Source organism: Rana temporaria, chromosome 5, assembly GCF_905171775.1.
Source record: "Rana temporaria chromosome 5, aRanTem1.1, whole genome shotgun sequence".
NCBI lineage: Eukaryota > Metazoa > Chordata > Amphibia > Anura > Ranidae > Rana > Rana temporaria.
Genome location: NC_053493.1, coordinates 267,724,211 through 267,747,092, shown reverse-complemented (window position 1 = coordinate 267,747,092; position 22,882 = coordinate 267,724,211). Strand labels below are relative to the sequence as shown.

At 44.3% G+C, this 22,882-nt stretch overlaps 1 protein-coding gene across 7 annotated transcripts in view; it reads left to right on the top strand.

Moving 5' to 3' along the window:
* LOC120940792 (glyoxylate/hydroxypyruvate reductase B-like) overlaps positions 1–22,882 on the top strand; it is a 44,953-nt gene that overhangs the window by 2,696 nt on the left and 19,375 nt on the right. For all 7 annotated transcript variants that reach the window (XM_040353839.1, XM_040353837.1, XM_040353834.1 and 4 more), the window contains exons 2-4: positions 15,471–15,862; positions 18,050–18,224; positions 20,167–20,342. In XM_040353839.1, coding sequence (XP_040209773.1) covers positions 15,478–15,862; positions 18,050–18,224; positions 20,167–20,342 — 736 coding nt within the window. In that variant the 5' untranslated portion in view covers positions 15,471–15,477. The remainder of the gene's footprint in view (positions 1–15,470; positions 15,863–18,049; positions 18,225–20,166; positions 20,343–22,882) is intronic.

The window sequence follows — 22,882 nt, the reverse complement described above, 5'->3', positions numbered from 1 at the left end:
GGGCAACCCAAGTGCTTAAACAGGTATACACAGGTGAAGGAGGTGAGGGTCCCAGGACACAAAGGTCCCAGTAGAACAAGGGATTTTGTGTACGGGTTCAACAATAATAGAACCTGAGCAATAAAGATCCAAGTTTGTGCAAAAGAAGCAGTATGAATAGGTTACCAATTTCCTGCTGGTAGCAGCGCTGGTTCTTTTAAGTTGTATATGGTGATATACATGTCCTGGGACCCAACTTCCGGTGCACCGGAGTTGGGTCCCAGGACATGTATATCACCATATACAACTTAAAAGAACCAGCGCTGCTACCAGCAGGAAATTGGTAACCTATTCATACTGCTTCTTTTGCACAAACTTGGATCTTTATTGCTCAGGTTCTATTATTGTTGAACCCGTACACAAAATCCCTTGTTCTACTGGGACCTTTGTGTCCTGGGACCCTCACCTCCTTCACCTGTGTATACCTGTTTAAGCACTTGGGTTGCCCCAAGAAATCTTCTTGGCTTTCTGGGAGCATATATTACCCACTACCTATCTCGGACCCTGTAGGGACCATAGGACGATGTGCCGCTAGACTGTCTCCTGACGAAGCGACAAATTGAGGTCGCGAAACTAGTAGAGACCAAGAGACTATTGTCTCATGACCCCAACTGCCTCACCGTGACCCCCTCTTGTCCGTTCATAAGGGATTGCACAATCGGTGACCGGATTGTGGTCAAACATGTCTGTATTGTTGTTTTAATGTTTTGTTTTTTTATTCTGTTTAATGTATTTATGTGAATAAAACCCTTTTTTTACAATTTAACTAATGTGACTTATCCTGGCTGTTTCACAACCAAATTTCTACCGTACCGGTATAGTCCTCCCCGTCCATTTCTTTCTGTGGGAGCCTCGGGAACTGTGGGAAATCCCTGGGCCCCCTCATTCTTTATTTGAATATTTAGGACGATGGTACACCCTTTATCCAATTATTATTCCAATGATAAAAGGTTAAATCATATTTTGAATGTACAATCAGTATATATTTTTATAGGTAGTATAGTGTAGGGCTGAAAAAAACGAATCCAAATAATAATAATAATAATAATGAAAATCGATGAGTTATTATTAATTATTATTATCGATTAGTTGGTCAGCCGATTAATTGGCTTACGTTTGAAAAGCATTGTTTGAACTAAATAGAGGGAAGATCACTCAATCGGACTTTGAAGGCAAATTGGAGAAACAATATTGATTAAAAAAGCACATATCAGAGATACACGCCGTCGTATCTTGTCTGTGAATCTACCCCAATATATACACTAATAAAAAAGGCATATATACACAATCCGCTGAGAAACGGCCAGTATGTACAGTGGACCGCAGAAATGGCCACATACACCCAGATTGTGCTCAATAGTGCAACATCACAGATGCGTGAGTCCCTGTGCGTCTACGCGTTTCGCTGATCCGCTTCATCAGGACACGCATAAGGGGGGTTATAAAAACAGGTCTCACTGGCCTGGTTGTGTAAACGCTTGCATAAAAAATCTCCCTGGGCGGGCAGCAGAGCAACAAGAATGGCCGAGCAGTTAAGAGTCCAAAGTCTATAGAACAGGGAAGGGGTAGGATAGATCAAGAACCCCCAATAAAGAGCTACGGGTGGACCATGCTGCTTAAAAAGTAGTTCATTTTATTACATAGAAAAATCTATTTTGCACATATATCAAACACTAAACACCCATCACCAACACCTGCTTATTAAAATAGTAAGACAAAGTTGTCTAAACTAAAATACAACAGCTACTACGTCACGACGGCGCATGCGCTATGCAGGGCTCGACACGCCACACGCGGTTTTTTAAGCTAGCAGCTGACATACCGATGTGAGCTGATGGACAGAGGGCTTTGAACAGTCGATCGTTGCTATACACTGACCGGCTGAATCCCCAGCTAGCTTTCTTGGAGAGGTTATACACACAACGCCAGCTGCACTAATCCAACTGCAGTCTGCGACTGCCAGCTTTATATGGGCGGGTATGGAGATGCAGAGGAAACCGTCTTAACTTCATGGCTTCCTCTGTGTACAATGAGACTGGGTGAGCGGACTGGTGGTCCTTGGGTATAAGTCATATGATCGTTATAACTTCATGCTAGCCCTCTGAGGTCAATTACCCTCAGTTGCCCATACTCTGGGACTGTATTCTACTTTGCTTTTGCCTTTGCTTCATTTTGCAATGCTCTGTCCTACTGTGACAGTTTGATTGACCTGCTTTGCCACTTGCATCTGGCCATATGCTATCACTCCCTTTCTACAGGACTGAACTTTGGTCAATTACTAGCATCAAGCAAATCAAGTGATGCCTAATCCTAGGAGCCCTATTTTGCATAGCTACATTCAACCATATCCTCATTTATTCCCCAGGGGGGGGGGGGGGGACTTGTTCAGCCCGTAAGATTGGCTGAGCTATTAGTTTAAAATGCTTTTCACTGAAACTGGGAATTATTCACCAGTTGCCAGTTGATCAGTAATTCCTCAGAAGATTAAATGCATGAATGCACGCACTTTTTGTGACACAGTAGCTGTTGTTTTTTAGTTTAGACAACATTGTCTTACTATTTTAATAATCGGGTGTTGGTGATGGGTGTTCAGTATTTTGATATATGTAATAAAATTTACCACTTTTTTTAAGCAGCTTGGTCCACCCGTAGCAATTTTTTGGGGGTTCTTGATCTATACTACCCCTTCCTTTTTCTGTAGCATATGACTAGCTTATGGAGACCGCACCATATTTGTGAGTCTGCTAGTGGGACGCTGCACCAGATGAATATATACAATGGTGTAGTGTTTACCATTTAATGAGCATCTAACCCTTGTCTCTTACTATAAAGAGTCCCAAGTCATCTGATATAATCAGAGGCTTGCTAGTCTAGGGGAGAAAGCCATTTGTAGAGGACTGCATAGAGAATAAAATGTCAACAGAAAAGCTGCACAAACAGCAGCCAGATCATGGCAAGGTATCCATTGCATGACTTTAAATCAAGGATTACATATAAGATAAATTCCCAGCAGTTCCACCGCACCTATCCCCAGGAGGGCCAGAGCCAACTCCTGCAACCATATGGTGACCCAGGGAGCTACCATGACCGCTTTTTTATTATCTATTGTCAGGGGTCAAGTCCTGGGGAAAAAAGTGTGAGAACTCCCACCCAAGATCCACTCCCCCACCAAAAAAAAATTATACGCTCATATACGTAATTACTAAACCGCATGTTTTTTTGTTTTTTTTAAGCAAGTTCTTTCTAAATCCTGCGATAACTCGCGGCAGACCTCCGCAATGTCTCCTTGGAACAATAACAAAAGCTCCCAGGAGACATTGCGGCATCGAGGAAGTGACGGAATACCCACACACTACCCGATGAATCCATATACAGGAAGCGGCCAGTAACATAAAGGATTACTAAGGTTCGCCTGCCCCTGGCAGTAACTCGAGCTGGGCATCGCCGCTTAGGGAAGGATTGGCTCGGGCGGCTCGGCTGCTCTCGGCTGCTCTATTCCTGCAAAGGGAACTGCGTTCCTGCTGTGAAAAAAGTGCAGGAACTCCGTTCCCACGCGTTCCCGCAGGACTTGAGCCCTGTCTATTGTGTATATGTATGTGTTTTTCTCTATCTTTATGTATAAATAAAAATGAGGTTTTTATTGAATATCGTTGGTTTAATCTGCCTTCAAAGTCCAACTTGGTGGTCGTCCCTCTTTTTAGCTCTAACGGTTTATACTGATGCGATTTAGACCCCTTTCACACTGGGTCGCTTTGCAGGCGCTATAACGCTAAAAATAGCACCTGCAAAGCGACCTAAAACAGCCGCGAGGGCTTTCACACTGGAGCGGTGCGCTAGCAGGATGGTAAAAGTCCTGCTAGCAGCATTTTTGAAGCGGTGTGTATACCGTTTCTCCACCGCTCCTGCTAATTGAAATCAATGGGGCACCACGGCTATACCGCCGGCAAAGTGCCTCTGCAGAGGCGCTTCGCGGTGGTTTTTAACCCTCCCGGCCGCTAGCGGAGGGTAGAAGTGCCCTGCTAGCACTCCGAATAGCGCCGCAAAATAGACAGTAAAGCGGCGCTTTACCGCCGACGCCGCCCCAGTGTGAAGAGGGCCTTTAGAAGTAACAGTTATAATTAAATTGTTTGCATGTCGGTATACACAGTGCAGCACACTATACCGTCCATACGTCTTAATATACACAGTGCAGCACACATACAGCTCACTATACCGTCCATACGTCTCAATATACACAGTGCAGCACACATACAGCTCACTATACCGTCCATGCGTGTCAATATACACAGTGCAGCACACATACAGCTCACTATACCGTCCATGCGTGTCAATATACACAGTGCAGCACACATACAGCTCACTATACCGTCCGTACGTGTCAATATACACAGTGCAGCACACATACAGCTCACTATACCGTCCATGCGTGTCAATATATACAGTGCAGCACACATACAGCTCACTATACCGTCCGTACGTGTCCATATACACAGTGCAGCACACATACAGCTCACTATACCGTCCATATGTCTCAATATACACAGTGCAGCACACATACAGCTCACTATACCGTCCATGCGTGTCAATATACACAGTGCAGCACACATACAGCTCACTATACCATCCATGCGTGTCAATATATTACCAGCGTTTTTTTTATCCAGTGATTTGATTTATTTTTTTTAGCTTGGAGGTTTAAGCCTCATACACACGATCCGATTTTTGGCCAACAATGTCAAACTTTTTTCAAAAGGGCGTGTGCCTGGATTTTGTCTTGCACACTATACTTGCACACAATTGTTGGCCAATATACCTGAACGTACTATGTGGAATTTCAGCTCTTGAGCGCCACCCTTTTGACACCTTCTGCTAATGTCCTGTTTGGTGAGAATTGATTCCGAACTTGCGTGTTTGGACTTTTGTGTGACAAACTTTTGTACAGACAATACAAAAACAGCCCGTTGCCCGCCAAAAATTTACTAGCCTGCCATCCAACATTTGTTGGCGGAAAGTTGGACAAGATTTGTCTGATGGATCGTACTAAGGGTCAGATCTTAGTCCAACAGTCTGTCATCACACAATTTCCTGCCGAAAATCCGATCATGCACACTAGCATTTTTCATGAGCAAAAAAAAAAAAAAAAGTGCTGTATAAAAAATACTGATTTTTTTGCGCCAGCTTCTAGTAGCATTTTATAAGCGTTTTTGCGGTACATGAAGAAAAAATAAACATCAAAAAAATAAAAAAAGCTGTTAGTAGCATTTAGAAACAGAGCCGGTTCACACTGGGGCAACTCGTCAGGCGACTCAGCCGCCTGACAAGTCGCGTCCCATTCTATTCAATAGAACCGTTCTAATAGGAGCGACGCAAGTCGCTCCGACTTAGAAAAAGGTTCTTGTACGACTTCGGGGGCGACTCGAGGCGACTTGCATTGACTTCTATACAGAAGTCATTTTGCAAGTCGCCTCTGAAGTTGTCTTCAGGACGCCTTGCCGAGTCGCCCCTGAAGTCGTGCCTCCCCAGTGTGAACCGGCTCTTAGGAAAAAACCCTACATAAACGATTTTTTTTTTCTGCTCCTAGATGCTGACGCTCAAAACATGCTAATAACCACTAGGGATGAGCCGAACACCCCCGCGTTCGGTTCATACCAGAACGTTCGAACAGACCAAACGTTCGCGCGAACATTTAGAACCCCATTGAAGTCTATGGGACTCGAATGTTCTAATTCAAAAGTGCTAATTTTAAAGCCCAATATTCAAGTTATTGTTGGAAAACGTCTTTGAGAACCCGGGTCTTGCCCCAGGGAACATGTATCAATGGAAAAAAAAGTTTTAAAAACTTTTTTTTCTGGAGCAGCGATTTTTTTTTTTTTTTTTTTTTTTTTTTTTTTTTTTTTTTTTTTTTAATGATGCTTAAAGTGAAAAAGAAAAAATTCCTTTAAATATCATACCTGCTGGGTGTCTATAGTAGTGGCACGTGTTTAGAACTGTCCCTGCACAAAATGAGATTACTCTCAGAAAAAAGAGATTTAATACGTTTAGGTGCAAATGAACAGCACACGTGCAGTAACGGCAACTACGTTTAGGTGCAAATGAACAGCACACGTGCAGTAACAGCAACTACGTTTAGGTGCAAATGAACAGCACACGTGCAGTAACAGCAACTACGTTTAGGTGCAAATAAAAAGGACAAGTGCAGTAACACCGAGTACGTTTAGGTGTAAACTAAACGGCACACAGGCAATACAACACGTTAGAGCACTGCAGCTAGCACAATCTACTGCGTGACAAATAGGAATAGCTGATCTAGCTAAGCTATACAGTGTATAAATTTGTGCGTCAGAATTGCATACAGATGTCAGAATTTCCAAACCTTTTGTTGTCGGAAAAATTGAGAACCAGCTCTCAAACGTTTGTGGTCGGACAATTTCAACCGCAAATGTTCGATGGAGCATACACACTGTCTGATTTTCTGACAACAAGCTCACATCGAACTTTTGTTGTCGGAAATTCCCGACCGTGTGTACATGGCATTAGTGATGGGAAAATTTGTAAAAAAAGTAATGATGATATGTACCAGATTCAACAGTTTCAAAAATATCTCTCTCTCTATCTGGTCAAACATTTTAAAACACGCTCATTTTCCAGTTTCTATTGAAATTTAAACCGTTCAAGTTTAGTGAATAACCTGAAATGGTACAAAGGTAAGCTGTAAACGCCTAGAGGTGGGGAAAAAAAAAGTGTAGGTTAGCAAAAACTGAAAACTAATGTACATTTCAGGCTAGGTACATTGCGATGTAGTGCGAGTTGAATCAGTTTTGCAATGCGATTTAAAGGAGCAATTGCTGTGCAAGTTGATGCGGTTCAGATGCAAGTCTAATCAGTTTTTGATGTGGTTTGGATGCAGGTGCGATTTCTATCCTGGTCTCTCTCTCAGGCAGGTCAGGAACACAGCAAAGGCTTCCAGAAAACTTACTGGAATCATGTTACCTTTTTTTATATGCAGTTAGTATTCAAGTCTATGGAGTTAGAAATCGCACCGCTCCAATCTTGCACAGAACCCTTTTTAGAAAACCCTTTTTAAAATATCATCACAATCGCACTGCATATATGTGAACCGCCTCCATAGAGAATCAACATGTAACTTCACTTTTCATGCGATTCAATGAGTTCTGGAACACATCAGAATTCACATCCGTGTGAACTAGGGCTCAGAGTTATAAAAAAAGGAATTTTTCAAGGAAGAAGTAATTGGTTAACAACTCACAATGTAAGGCCTGGTTCACACCTATGCGAACCTATGTGCATTATACGATTTATCGACACGCTTTTTTGATGCGTTTCCGTTGAAGTCTATGGAACCAAAAATCCAACCTGCTGCAGGAAAAAAGTCCCAAACACTTTCCAGAAAACACAGAGGTGGAAAATGCACAGATGTGAACTTGACCCTTAGGAAACCACGTTAAACGGACTGTAGTGAGTTTTTGCAAAACACATAAAAAAAAAAAGCATAGGTGTGAACCGGGCTTAAAGCGGGGGTTCACCCTGTTAAAAAAAAAAAAAAAAATGTTTTTTTTTATAAGACCATTACATTCGGCATCGTAGCGCGAGCTACGGTATGCCGGTCTTACATTTTTTATCCCCATACTCACTGTGCTATCGATGATTGAAGAATCCGGGGAATGGGCGTTCCTATGGTGAGAGAAGGTGATTGACGGCCGGCCCTGGCACGTCACGCTTCTCCGGAAATAGCCGAAATAGGCTTGGCTATTCACGGCGCCTGCGCATAGCCTGTGCGCAGGCGCCGTGAATAGCCGAGACCTACTCCGGCTGTCTTCGGGGAGCGTGACGTGCCAGAGCCGGCCGTCAATCATCCTCCCTCTCCATAGGCACGCCCATTCCCCGCGGGAGTCAGAATCTTCAATCATCGATAGCACAGTGAGTACGGGGATTAAAAATTTAAGACCGGCATACCGTAGCTCGCGCTACGATGCCGAAAGTAATGGTCTAATGATGCGAAGGAGGGTGAACCACCGCTTTAAGTAAATCCAGTCTTGAAAGTTTTCGGCCAATAATTCCTACAGGTGTCCCAACTTTTGTTAATTATTTGGGTAATCCATAGATGATTTGATGTTCTTTCCTTCCACCACGGGTGAAAGGATAGAAAATCAATTGATTTCCCTCATCCACAAAGTCTGTGTTGATGGGAAAATCCCTCCGCTATTGTGTTCTACCAGCGAGGGGGCGGGGCCCTGGGGAGCCTTCTCCTCCGGCAGAACACAATGATTACTGCTTGTAGCTATAGCTTCCGGCAGTAATTGCATGTTAAAAAATCTGATGGATCGACTTGGGTAACCAGTCCATGCCCATAGATGGATCGAATCTCGTCCGGTTCAGCAGGGACGAGATTCGATCCATCTATGGCCAGCTAACAAGCTCTCTGTCTGTATAAAAGCAGTGTTGAAACCGACTGTTACTACATCCTCTTGAGCAATAGTTGAACAGTATTGTACTGCAGGACATTGCTCCTGGCAAGAAGAAAGGTAATTAAACAAAGACGACAGACAGACTATTATAAACCAATTGTAGGTCTTTCCTTTAGAGAAATTGCAAAGAAAGCCAAGATGTCAGTGTGTTTCAAAAGGCACTGTACAACCTCAAAAGGGACTTGGGAAACTGGAGGAAACTCTGACAGCAGGAGGTCTAGCAGACCCAAAGCCACAACAGAATCAGTAGACAAGTTTCTGAAAAAACGGCTTGCTTGACAGGCAGCTCACAGAACAGCTTCAAGCACAGCAAGTCTCAGTTTCAGGAAGACTTCAAGCTGCAGGTTTGATAGGTCGAGTGGTTGTAAGAAAACCATTACTAATATGACAAAATAAGAAAATTATGCTTGCCCGGACCATGAAGCACCACCAGTGGACTTTTGATGACTTTTGAAGAAGGTCCTGTGGACCGATGAATTAAAATCGGAGTTCTTTGGGTTATCATGCATGGTCTTTGTACTCCATCGAATAGATGAAAGCATGGTTCCTTGGTGTGCGACACCAACTGTCAGGCATGGAGGAGGAATCATGGTGGTCTGAGGCTCTTTTGCTGGATCCACAGTTGGCGACTTGCATAGTGTCACCCTGACCCACAACTTCTACCACAGCATTTTGCATTGCTCTGCAATACTCTCTGCAATACCCCTAGTTCAGGGTTCAAAATTTCAAGTGCTGAGCTACTAGCCAAGCCTTAAAGTGGTTGTTAACCCTTTACAACCACTTTAACCAACAGGTAAGCCTAGATTAAGGCTTACCTGAAGGTGCTTGAAATATCTCCTAAACCTACACAGTTTAGGAGATATTTAAAAAAATCACTTGCACAGTTTCGGAGATATTCACTGTATCCGCATGTGCCGACGGTCATCGGCAAATGCATACTGAAGAAATGGCCCCTTTGTTCCGTTTCCTCAGTAGCCCTGCTGTGACCAGAGGCTCCCGCACGCATGCATGGGAGTGACGTCATCGGGGCTCTGGCCAATCAGTGCCGGAGCCTGCGAACCCGGAAATAACTCTGGGAGACATGTCGCCGGTCAGATCGGTGTGCGAGGATCGCTGCAACAGCTTTGATCGATCTAAGGTAAGTATTTCATAATGAGATAGTATGCAATGCATACTAGCTCATTATGCCTTTGTCTTGTCTTGCAGGGTGTTTTTTTTTGTGAGTTTACAACCACTGAGTGCGGAACTGAGGGATGTGCTGTGGTCTCCAAGTTCTCCCCCAGTACAGAGCTCACCCTCCTCTCCCATTCCAATACAGAGCTCTCTTCTTTACACATTCTCTGAAAGAGTAGGGCTGCTGCAAAAGAGCAGCTACAACTTACCCGCCAGTAGCCTGCATGGATAAGAAGGAGCTTCTGCCATGGAGCTGGCAGGATCCTCTTTTGCTTTTGCTCCCACTCCTTGAAAGGCACCTTTTATGTGGCCGTGCAGTGTTCACCTGGGCTATTTGCTGCCCAAGCTAAGCGGACTGGACTGGACCCAACACTCCCAGTCCCCACCCTGTCTAAACCGAGCAGTCCCGCCCAAGCCGAGCTGGAACACTCGCTGTCGACTTATTTCCACTCGACAAATGCGAGCAGGCGAGTGGAAATATTAGGGCTGCTTTAGTTTATCAGGCCCATGATTACCTACGTTCACTACAGGCTAGGTAAATTTAGGTTTAATGTATGTTCTAAGATCACATTATTTTGCCCGTTTCCTCATGTGTGGATATCTTTTGTAGTATAATTTTCTATAAGACATAATCATTTGCAGCATGCCTTTTTATCTTTCATTGTAGTAAAAATAAAGCATTTATTTTTTATTTTGGAGCAGGCGGGTCCACTCAGCTGGGGAGGCCTCCAAACCGGCAGGTATGCCTCCCTGCCCGAGCTAAGCCGACCAGCCCATTCCCACCTGAGCTGAGCCGGAACACTCGCCCTCAGATTATTTCCACTTGCCAAATGCGAGCAGGCAAGTGAAAAATGTTGTGGGCTGCTCTAGTTGGTAAGGGTTCATCCCACAGCAAGATAATGACCCAAAATATATATTTTTTGTTTGTTTTTCAATTTGTGAATTTGACTGACAGCAGCAGGAGCCAAGAGGGAGAGGTGAGAGAGCACTGCAGCCAGGCACATCACTGGATCAATCATGAGTGTTTAGAGGGGAAAGGGTGGCACAGCAAGTCCCAAAATGTTTTTTTACCCTAATGCCCTGTACACACGAGTGGAATTTCCGCTGGAAAAAAGTTGGATGGTTTTTCAGATGGAATTCCGTTCAAGCTTAGCTTGCATACACGCGGTCACACAAGTTCTGAACTTTTGAGAGTTAAAGGGGTTGCAAAGGTAAAAAATGTTTTTCCTAAATAGCTTCCTATACCTTTAGACAGTCCTCCTTTTACTTACCTCATCCTTCGATTTTTGCTTTTAAATGTCCTTATTTCTTCTGATAAATCCTCACTTCCTGTTCTTTCTGTAACTCCACACAGTAATGCAAGGCTTTCTCCCTGGTGTGGAGTGTCATGCTCGCCCCCTCCCTTGGACTACAGGGGAGTCAGGACGCTCTCTACAGAGAAAGGAGCTGTGTGTTAGTGGGTGTCCTGTATTCCAGGGGAGGGGTCGAGCACGACACTCCGCACCAGGGAGAAAACCTTGCATTACTGTGTGGAGTTACAGACAGAAGAACAGGAAGTGAGGATTTCTCAGAAGAAATAAGGACATTTACAAGCAAAATCGAAGGATGAGGTAAGTGAAGGAGGACTGCACTAGGGTAAAGGAAACTATTTGGGAAAAAAAATAAAGAATTTACCTTTATAACCCCTTTAAGAACGCAGTGACTTACAACACTACAACGAGGCGAGAAAAAGTTCAGTGCTTCCGAGCATTCATCGAATTGTTTCCGAGCATACGTGTTTTTTTTTTCCCCCCGTCGGAATTGCATACAAACGAACGGATTTTAGGATAGGAATTTTTTTCCATGGGAAAAATTCAGAATCTGCTGTCAAACTTTTGCTGGCGGAAATTCTGTCAGCAAAAGTCTGATGCTGCGTTTACATGCTGCGTTTTGCAGCATTGGCATTTACATCTACATGAGGCCTTAGGCCACATGTACAATGCTGCTGCTAAACGGACGTTTAGGAGCAGTTGGACATTAATTTTTTATTTTTTCAACTGCTCCTGAACTCTCCTCTGTGATTATTATACTGCAGTACATGTACACAGGGTCGTAATTTCTAGGCAGTTTAGTTTAGAGGCTTTTTTTTTTTTTTTTTTTTTTTTTCCGTTTTTGGCCATTTTGAAATATGAACTTTGTATTTTTTAGAAATGCTTCTAAAAGCAAAGCGGGTTACTATCTGTCAAGTTAAATCGTTCAGGAGAGGTTGTAAAAAACATCCCATGTACATGAAACGCTCCCCTATCGGTCGGGTGGTGGTAAATCCTCCCTGGGGTACTTTCCTCTCTGCTGTAGTCAGCTTGGAAGAGTTTGTTTTCCCTGGGTGTCCTAATTTTTGGCGGTACCTTGCCTGAATGAGTGGGTGGTATGGGGTCTTAGGTGTACGTGTCCCCTCCTAATCCACTTATGGAGTTCTAGGGTTTTTCAGGGTCCTCTGTCTCCCCTAGACGTGCTGTCGGCGGCCCTAATGTCATTCATCTCCCAGGTGGAGGCAACATTCAGGCGCAAGGAAAGCAAGAAGCGCCCACCCCCACCATCACCTGTGTTTTTGGACATTTGCCGCGATACTGGTGGAGGAGTCCTCTTCCTTCAAAAAAATCTGTAGACCGTTGGGTGGAATCTGTCACCTTCTCTATCTTTACCATACTGTGGTCGGTGTTGTGAGCTGTGTTGGCCATGGCGTCTCAGATGCTTACGGAATAAGCTAAGGTTCTGCAGAAAAGTTTGCCCACTGGACAAGTGAATCGGATGTACATGGATGTGGCAGACCAGTTAATCCAGGGCCTGAAGTATGTTTGCGATGTGTCCTTGAACTGTGCTTTGGCTCAAATGCTTATCTGCTGACCTGACTTCTAAAAAGGCCTTGGTTGATCCACTCCCCCAGGGAAAATGTTTTTACAGTGCTACCTTGAATGACGTCATCATGAGCCTCATGGGAGACTAGAGTACCTTCCTCCCACAGGCCAAGAAAGGGATTGAAACGTGTTGGAAGTCTGGGCCTTCCTTTACTGCCCCAGGAGATTTTTTTGTTCCCCTGCCACTTTTGACAAGGGCTCCAAGCTTTTCAAGATCCATGTGGGTGGTTCCAAGCACTCCTGGACACGCAAATCTACCAAAGTTGCGAACAAGCCCTTTTCCGTATGTCCGTTTAGCTCCACGCAATTCCAGGGTGTGGGATTGTCACAGCTGGTTTTTGGGCCCATAGACCTCCCTCTTTCCAGGCAAGTGGGTCCGTGAACTGTGTCTGGCAACAGGATAGAATTTTTTTTTTTTTTTTTTATCCACCTGAGAAACTCTTTCTCTTCAGTCTTTCCTGTCTGCCATCGCGCCTTTGGGCCTTGTGCAGGATCTGATGCGCCAAGAAGCGATTAATCCCTGTGCCTAAGCCGGAATGGTTCCAGGGGTTTTTCTCCAACCTGTTCACGGTTCCAAGAAAGGACAGGGACTTATATGGCCTTGAATTGCTTTGTGCAGGTGCAAAAGTTCAACATAGTATGCATTCAATTGGTGATGGCTTGTCATCAGGGGGATTTTTTGGCGTCCATAGACATCAAGGATGCATGCCTGCACCATTCCACCTATGAGGGACATCAGCGGTTACTTTGGTTTGCAATGAGGGATGCAAATTATAGTTTTGTGGCGCTCTCCTTCAGGTTGGCCTGCCCCCCCCCCCTTCCTCTTGGTAATCTCCAGGGTGCTGGCTTCAGTTTTTACTGAGACAACTGAGTTTCCCGTGATGGGTTATCTGGACATCCTGCTCCAGCGGGCAGACTACCAGGCTGCACAGACGGACAGCGTGGCGATCACAATGTGCTTTAAGTAGGACTTTAGATGGGTCCTGAACCTCAAGATGTCTACCCTGATCCCGACCAGGAGGCTGGAATGTCTGGGCCCAAGTCTCGGCTTAAAGCAGGGCACAGCACCCACCCCTATTTTTTTGGAGTTTATATACTTCTGACACTGCTTTATGGTTAACTGGCTTGCCAATAGCAGGGAGGGGGTTTATACCAGCTATGACCACCCATAGGCGTCCAGTGTTTTGCCTAGTGTCCTACTTCTGTAGGTGGCGCTATAAACATATGGTCAAGAATTCGAAGAGCTGTTTCAATGAATTCATAGAAAAGGATTTTAGACCCCTTTCACACTGGAGCGTATTGCAGGCGCTATAGCGTTAAAAATAGCACCTGCAATACGCCCTTAAAAATCTGTCTTTATTCACTCCAGTATGAAAGCCTGAGGGGCTGGAGATGCATTGCGGTCGGGTTTAATCCATTCTCGGCCGCTAGCGCAGGGGGGGGTAAATGCACCCCGCTAGCGTCTGAAATGCGCCGCAAATCCACCCATAGCGTCGGCGGTAAAAATAGTGGCATTTACCTATGAGAAATTTAATAAAAACTTGTTATTTGAAAAAAAATAGTGGCATTTTACGGCCAACGCTATGGCACGGTGTGAAAGAGCTCTTACGGTGAGTGACAAAAATCTTCTTTTTTTTTTTTTTTTTTTTTTCATTTCTTCAGTTGCTTTCTGGTTTCACCTCATTTGGGAATGAAAAACTTGAAATCTGTCATACGTTGATTGTTATGTAAACAAGCCAATTTTCTATCTCTTATTATCATACAATATATATTTTTTTTTCTACATGTCTTTTAACCTTAGAATAAATTGATATTTTTTACCTCATGTTTCATTTTGGTGTTTTTGTTTGCCATTAAAATTCCGCTTACTATGGGGGTAAATTTTGTCACTATTATCCAGGGATGTTGGCAGGCAAACACCAGGCTCCATGATAGTGGATTTTTTTTTCTCCTAAAGTTTACAGTACATGACATATCTAGAGCGGAGGTGTCAAACTCAATTTCATTGTGGCCGTATCAGCATTATGGTTGCCGACTTGCCGGTTGTATCTGTAAAACTATATAAATGTATCTACACTTTATCATTTTAAATAATTGTATTTGAATTTGATTATTACTGGTTTTACTGGACCTAATGTCAAGGGAAGGTGCAGACTGGCACAGAGCCCACTCACACTCCTGTAGCAGATGATGCAAGTCTGAAAATTAAGGTTGCACACTGCTAGTATCATCCACAATAAACTTTTATTAGAGACTTCTCAGACAGAATGTTTTTTCCATGGTGTTCTGTCTGAGCAGTCTCCAGTAAAGTCTTGTAGACAGTGTGCGACTCCTTTTTTTTTTTTTGTTTGTTTTTTTTTCCCCTAATAATAATAATTAATTATAAGCAGATGTCCAGAGCACCCGTCCCCCTTATATCCGATGTTAAGATCCCCCTCCCCATCAAAGGTCAAGAGTCCCCCACCCTTCCTTACATCACAGTGCACCCCCCTTACCTTACGCTGCAGTTGAGAAGAAGCTGGAGCAGAGTGTGGAAGCAGAAAGTGCAGGGTCTGGAGGAGGGCTGGAGTCATCAGCCAGTGTCTGCTAAATACTGAGACCAGGGGAGGCGGAGAGGAGGTGGTACTGTGGTTGCACAGAGATACAGGATCTGTAGGAGGAACTCTGTCCTATCTCTTGTTGACTGCTGAGACATGGTGGGGGCAAAGACGAGGGGGTGCCACAGCTGCAGTAGAGGTGTGAGGGTCACGTAAAATAGCCTGGAGGGCCAGATTCAGCACATGGGCCTTGTGTTTGACACATGTACTCTAGAGCATAGTTTACTGTAGATAAATGAGAGATACTTTAATCATTTCTACCTTGGTCATCTTTGTTTCAGTTACAATATGGCGACTGGTAAGGACCTGCCTTGCATACTGGTGCAGGAGATGGGAGGATCTTTTGGCGTTATGGAGGAGCATGTGGACTACTTGGAGGAGCGATTTACTTTAATCACTATGAAAGAGTTAAAGGAGAAGAAAGAACAAGTAGCAGATAAGATAGTATGCATCTTTAATTGGGCAAACAAGCCTGATATTGACCGAGAGCTTCTGGAATGCCTTCCTCGACTGAAAGTGATTGCAAGTGCAGGAGCAGGAGTTGATCACTTAAACCTAAAGATGATATCCAGCTATGGGGTGAAAGTTGCCAACACGCCCAACGCTGTGACCAATGCTACAGCTGACTTGGCCATGACACTGCTGCTCGTGTCTGCCAGGAGCTTTCTGGAAGGTAATATTCAAGGCTTTGATTATCTTCACTTATGTCTCCTACCACCCAAAGATGAAAACCGTAAGAGTGATGACAATGTTTACTATTATATTACTCTGTCTTAGCCAGCCATAGACGATTCAAACCCCCGGCCGGTTCAACAGGAACCAGCCGAGATTCGAACCCTGTGTGGCTGGATGTACCGAGTTGATCGATCAACTTGGGTACAACCAGCCTGCCGGATTAACAAGCGATTATCGCTAGCAATAATCACTGTCTTATTCTGCACTGACAGCTGCTCCCGCCGGGAGCAGACAATTGCTCGGCAGGAGGGATTCACCACTGTCTGCGTTGGGGGAATCATGAGATTTTCTTTCCTGCAACCCGTGGTTGCAAAAAAGAAATTCACACCATCTTTGGCCTGTCTTAGATTAGAATATGTGTGGTTTTATTATATATAATATATATTGTAAAGTTTGGGGGCTATAGCTCAGCAGGATAAAGTGCATAAACCGTTTTTTTGGGGGGGGGGGGGACTTTTATTTACAGACAAACCAAAATAAGGCTTTGCTCAGCACACAGGGAAAACTATAACACAACAGTCCGCTTTAGCTTCAGTATCAAAGTCTGCTTGTCTTCAGCACAAAAATAAGTCAAAGCAAAAGCACATACAGTTTGGTTGTAGATGGGTCTTCGCCCCCCCGAATTTCAAAGGTCCTCAGTGTATTCTTAACTCCCAGCTCATCTTCACAGGTGCAAACCCCATAACTCCCTGTGTGCTGACTCCCAGTGGTCAAGGGTGGAGGCTCTTTCCCACCCAAATAGCACTTTAGAGCCTCCGAAATTCCGGGCCCCAAATGACTCTATCAAGTCCTCTCTGGATTAACTCTTACGCCGGGAATCCCTTACCCATTTTGCGTGACCCCCTGAACACTCTTGCAGCTCTTTAAAGGGACCCTAGCCCATATAGTGGTGCTGTATAGCACCCGTCCAGGACCCAACCCTGGCGTCCTGTACTAATATATAAACAAAAGGGGGAGCCATATTGAAGGAAAAGTAAAGCTATTTTGGCTATGCTTTTTCTATGGATCATATGAGTGCACTCCATTCTGCGCTACTGACCTGTTTTGGGCTAAAGCAGAGGTCTCCAAAGATTTTAAACAAAGGGCCAGTTTACTGTCCTTCAGATTTTAGGGGGGCCGGACTGTGGCCAGTAGGTCAGTGGGAGTAAAAAAAAAAAAAAAATTACATAGTGCCGGTAGTCAGTAGGAGGTGGAATAGTGCTCCATAAAAGGTATTCGTTATAGGAATAATACCCATTGTTGGTGTCAGTGGGAGGAATAATACCCCATCCATGGTGTCAGTGGGAGGAATAATACCCCATCATTGGTGTCAGTGGGAGAGATATTCCATTATTAGTATCAGTGGGAGGAATTGCCCCATCGTCCGTATAAGTGGGAGGAATAGTTCTTTAGATTCTGTAGGAGGAATTCCCAAGGGCTGGATAAAGGCATGCAAAGTGCCGCATTCGGCCATGGGGCCGCAGTTTGGAGACTACTGGGCTAAAGCTTTGGAAAGATCCTGCGTCACCCAGATGCCTGGACCGGCAGCTGGCTCAGCCTCTCAACAAGCCGCTGAGAGCAGGGATGGACTGGCCATTGGGACTACAGGGAGTTTCCCGGTGGGCCGATGGTTCAGTGGGCCGGCTTCAGTGACAGCGGCCTGGGAGTTTCTCACTTCTGCCTAATCTTGTCCCATAAGGGGGGGGGGGGGGCACCAAACTGATTCTTTGCCCCGGGTGAAATAATGTCTAGCTTCCCCACTGGTACTGCCTATAAGAGTACCAGTAGCAGTACTACTCTAATAAAGTAAAATGGCTAGTGGCTAGTGAAGGGGGAGAGGGGGCTTGGGTGGCCAGGGGGGGGGGGGTTGTGCGGGAGTTGTCCGGCCGCTGTGGGAGAGACCTGTCAAAGTGGGCCAGTCTGGATGAAGTCCAGGGCCAAATTTTTGTCCCAGTCCAGCCCTGGCTGAGAGGATGAGTCAGCCACTCCCACCCCCCCCCCCAGGAAGACAAGATCTAAGCGGTTTAAACTTCAGCTTCAATTACCACTTATATCTACCTTTTTAAAGCCAGTCCAGTTAGACAGAAACATTTTTTTTTTTTTTCATAGAAAAAATAAAGTTTTATAATATCTTCCTTTTGAATAGGTCACAAGATTGCAATGTCTCCAGACACTGATCATTTCCATGCTAACTGGGTATCTAGAGGGGATATAACCGGGAATACTGTCGGCATTGTCGGAATGGGAAAGATTGGATATAAAATTGCACAAAGAGCAAAGGCATTTGAAATGAAGATTCTGTATCATAACAGACATCAAAGGTAGGAAGGTTTGAATACTTTTTTAAAGGCTCTTTATCTGGTTTTTATAGAAGAATGTATTGATTTAGCTTTACCTGCTTGCTTTGACACATATTCTTTATCGTATTTAAAGAGGGGCTCCAGGCTCCACCAGAATTTTTTTTTATTTTAAGTCAGCAGGTACAAATACTGTAGTTGCTGACTTTTAAAATTAGGACATTTACCTGTTTACGAATCCAGCGGTGTCTTCTCCCAAGCTGATTTTTCAAAAGGTGCCAAATGTGGCAGTGGAAGGGGGGGGGGGGGGCAAATAAGCAGAGCTTCAAGCCCTTTTGGGTGGAGCTTCACTTTAATATCTGCCACTATCTAAACTATAATCAACATCAGTGGCGTCACTAGGGTTGGTGTCACCTGGTGCGGTAAAATATTTACCCTACTGTTTGCTCTCTGTTCTCCTTTCTTCCCCTTTTCTCTCTCTCCCTATCCATCTTTCTTGTTCGTTCTATCCCTTCTTCTTTCTCTCCATTTTTCTTTGTCCCCTCCCCCCACCTCTCTTTCTCCAGGACCGGAATTTACATCTCAGGAGCCTATAGGCCAGGGGCGTACCTAGAGCATTTGGGCTCCCCCCCCCCCCCCCCCCCCATGTCGGCTAAAAAAAAAAAAACATCTTTTTTTTTTTTTTTTTTAAATCGGGATGGTGTAACCCCTTTAGTGGGTGTCACCCGGGGCGGCCCGCACCCCCCCTAGCAACGCCTCTGATCAACATACTTACTGACAGACCCCCTGAAAGAAAATCACATGCAGGCTAAATTCAATTCCTGCTGAATCAGAAAAAAACTTGAGCCACGGGTGGCCCTGCAAACATCACCTTCAATTCAATTAAAAAAATCAAGCCAGGTGGAAAAAAAAACATTAACATAATTTGATATCATTTGAGATCATTACAGCTACGTATGTTTTACATCTGAGGCAAACAAAAGTCAAATACTGTTAATACTTTGAAGTACGCTGTTGGATGAAAAAAAACATATACTGAGGTCAATATGCCTGAACTTCTCTTGGCACTGACATTGTGGTCATGTACAATTTCTGGCAATCATTAGTCACACTGATCATTAATTAACTGAGGAAGATGCTAAGAATCCTTTAAACCCAACGGCAATAAAATGTAACTTAACCAAGAACATCAGAACGGAAACTGTTCCCAATAATTATTAGTATTAGCAAAGGGTGTACCATGCCGAGTATCAGGCAATTTCCATAGGGGTCTATAGGATTAACTGTTGCCAAATGACATGGATCGTTGGTGCATCAGGCAGGCATTAGCAAGCTATGGTTTATATAATGTACAGTAGGCTTTTTTTCTGAATTCATCTAGATCTAGGACATTCACTTTATTAAAGTTCTGCTCTAATTTAAACTTGTTAAAATCATTTTTCAGATAAACGAACTTCAGAAAGATAAAAAAAAAATACAAAAAATGCAGCTCGGTAATTTTAATACAGCATCAATTTTTATGTTGAAAGCGGAGTTCCACCCAAAAATGGAACTTTCGCACCATGCAGTTTCCAACAACCAAAAATGCGCTGCGGTTTCAGATGCGTGTGTTGCCATTAAGCATAAATGGCAGCCCCCCGCATCTGTAAAGGAGCAGCGTGGTTTATCAGCGGGTGGGTGCGGGAACAGGTACGATTTACATGCTGTCTCACATCTGCAACCACACACGTGTGAAGCTAGCATAAAGTAGTAATTCATACAAAAATCTTCTTGTGATATATTTTTGCAATATGTGTTTTTTTTTTTTTTTTTCATCAAATGGCGGTCTGTTAGACCTCCCAAGATACCCTACCCATCCAGCACCAATGTACTCTCTGCTTCAGTGATGCATGGCAAGATCATAGAGTTGGATGGGCAACTGCCCACTGTTGAAGCAGAGAGCCTCACTTCTTTACATTTCTTGTAGACTGGAAGAAGAAAAGTCAGTTGGGGCCACATACTGCGAAAATCTGACAGATTTGCTCCAGCAGTCAGATTATGTAATACTGGTTGTTAACCTAACTCCACAGACAGAAAAACTGATTGGGAGGAGAGAATTGAAACTAATGAAGCCTTCAGCAACTTTGATTAATGTCAGCAGAGGTTTGTATAAGTCTGCTAGTCCTCGTTTTTGTGTGATAGAAATAACATAAAATAATGCCTTTTCATTGTGTAAATGTATGATTTTTTTTTCTGTTTCTTAAAAGTTTTACAGAAATAAAACTTAAAAAGAACAACTCTGGCACTCATTATACATGAGAGATATGCAGATAATATATTGTTCCTGTTTCTTAATCACAGTTCTCTAAGGCCTGGTTCACACTAGTGCAATTTCAGATGCAACTTACAACGCATGAGAATGGAAACCACATTATTTTCAGTTCACATCAATGCGATTTGGAAAAGGTTCCTACACTACTTTGGTGCAATTTTGGCCCAATAGAATATGCAAACCACATCGAAGTTGTGTCTAAATACCGTCCAAGTAGCACTACATAATTGCACTGAAAGTCGGATCGCAGCAGTGTGAACCTAACCTTAAAGGGATTTGGGAGTTGCATACACAAGCCTAGTAGACACACATCTCCCACAGGACATTGAAGGACCAGTACTGCATACAAATATTATGTAGTAATGTACAGGGTAAATTAGAAAATAGAGTATATTTTGGAATGGTTGGTGTAGCCAAATCGTTCTCTATCAAAGTGATGGAAAATCTTTTCTAAAATTAATTCCATTGTATGTGGTTTTCCTTCAGGAATATTACATTTCAATTTCAAAATCAGTTGATAAAATAAATTTTTTTTAGAGAACTTTCAGGCTGGGTTCGCAGCAGGGGTCTGGTGCATCCCTGTTCCTTGTTTCAGGGGCGAATCGGGGGCAAATTTTGGCCTGAATTCGGCCCTGAAACTGAGCCAAGGCCGTTCTGCAGCCGCAACGGAGATATGTGAACCGGCTCCATAGGGATCCGGTCTCAATCTCCTGTCATGCGAATTGGATGCAATCCAATCCCAGCCTTAAACGACATTCATCAAGTCTCTGTAAGCATTGTACTGGCGAGATTTTTCATATGAACGTTCATACCAAATTCTACCAAGGCCAGCCTAACTCCAGCCAAACCTTTTTTTTTTTTTTTTTTTTTTTTTTTTTTTGCTTGGAGTCAGGACATTTTTCCTAGAGTTGGGATTTAAGGGTTCACATCTGTGCAATCTGTGCGTGCAATAGCAGCAAGTGAGGAAATGTGCATTAATGCAGTGAAAGAGGACAAGTATGTTGGTACAGTGGAGAAGTGTGTTTCGGCGCAGTGGCTGTGAGTAGGGAAGTGAGGGTCGGCGCAGTGGCTGTGAGTAGGGAAGTGAGGGTCGGTGAAGGTGCAGTGGCAGAGAGTGGAGACATGCATAACAGTGCAGCAGCATCAGATGGGAAAGTGTGTGTCAGGGCCAGGAGTAATGGAGTTAAATAGGGGAGAGAATCTTGTCATTCATCAGACTGTCCCCCATTCAAAAAAAGAATTATATGCAGTGTATTCAATGCACAGATTTTTCTTCATGGAGGGAGGCGGGGATGGCCACTATCCATTTTTGTCACTGCAGCTCACAGAAGAATTGGCGCTATTAAGGCCTCTTTCACACGGACGTATAGAATGGTGCTTTTAGCTGTGGATTCTACCGCAGCAAGAAGCACACAATGCTTTCCTATGGCCCCATTCACACACTGCATTTAGCTGCAGTTTCGTTACCCGCAGTTTGGTGCGAATAGAAAAAATAGAATTGAATGCGTCCAGGTGCGAATTGGCGCCGCTATCTGCACATAACCGCAGGTAATCGTAGTGCACTGTGTCAGCTGCTTTTAGTATGAATCTTGAGGGGGAACTCCACGCCAAATTGTAAATAAAAAAACGGCATGGGTTCCCCCTCCAAGAGCATACCAGGCCCTTGGGTCTGGTATGGATTTCAAGGGTAACCCCCATACGCAGGTTTTAAAACAAATTTATTAGGCAGCTCTGGGGGTCTTCTTCCGACTGTGGGGGGGTCTCTTCTTCTGCTCTCAGGTGCCTTCTTCCTTCTGCTGGGCTTTTCCGCTGTCTTCTTGCAGCTCTTTTACGATGTACCCCATACTCATTCACCTACCCCCCCCCCATGTTGAGGGCATGCGGCCTGGTACGGTGCAGGAAGGGGGGGGGCGCTCGCTCGTCCCCAACCCCTTTCCTGACCGACCAGGCTGCGTGCTCGGATAAGGGTCTGGTATGGATTTTGGGGGGACCCCCACGCCGTTTTTTCGGCGTACGGGGTTCCCCTTGAAATCCATACCAGACCCAAGAGCCTGGTATGCCCCTGGAGGGGGAACCCATGCCGTTTTTTTATTTAAAATTTGGTCTGGTTCCCCCTCAAGATTCATACCATACACAGTGCCTGGTATTGGCAGGGATTCAAGTCGGATCCCTGTTCAATATCGTGCCGCGGCTAAACGCAACCGCAGCTAATCGCACTGTACAAATGCAGCTGATCGCTGTGCCTGGAGTCTTGAATTTCAACAGAAAATAAACATACTTTTAACTGCGGCAGAACAGCCGTCTGTGTGAAAGGGGCTTAACTTTGAAAGTTTAGCAGCAGGATAAGAACCTGTCATCGCTGCACAGAAGA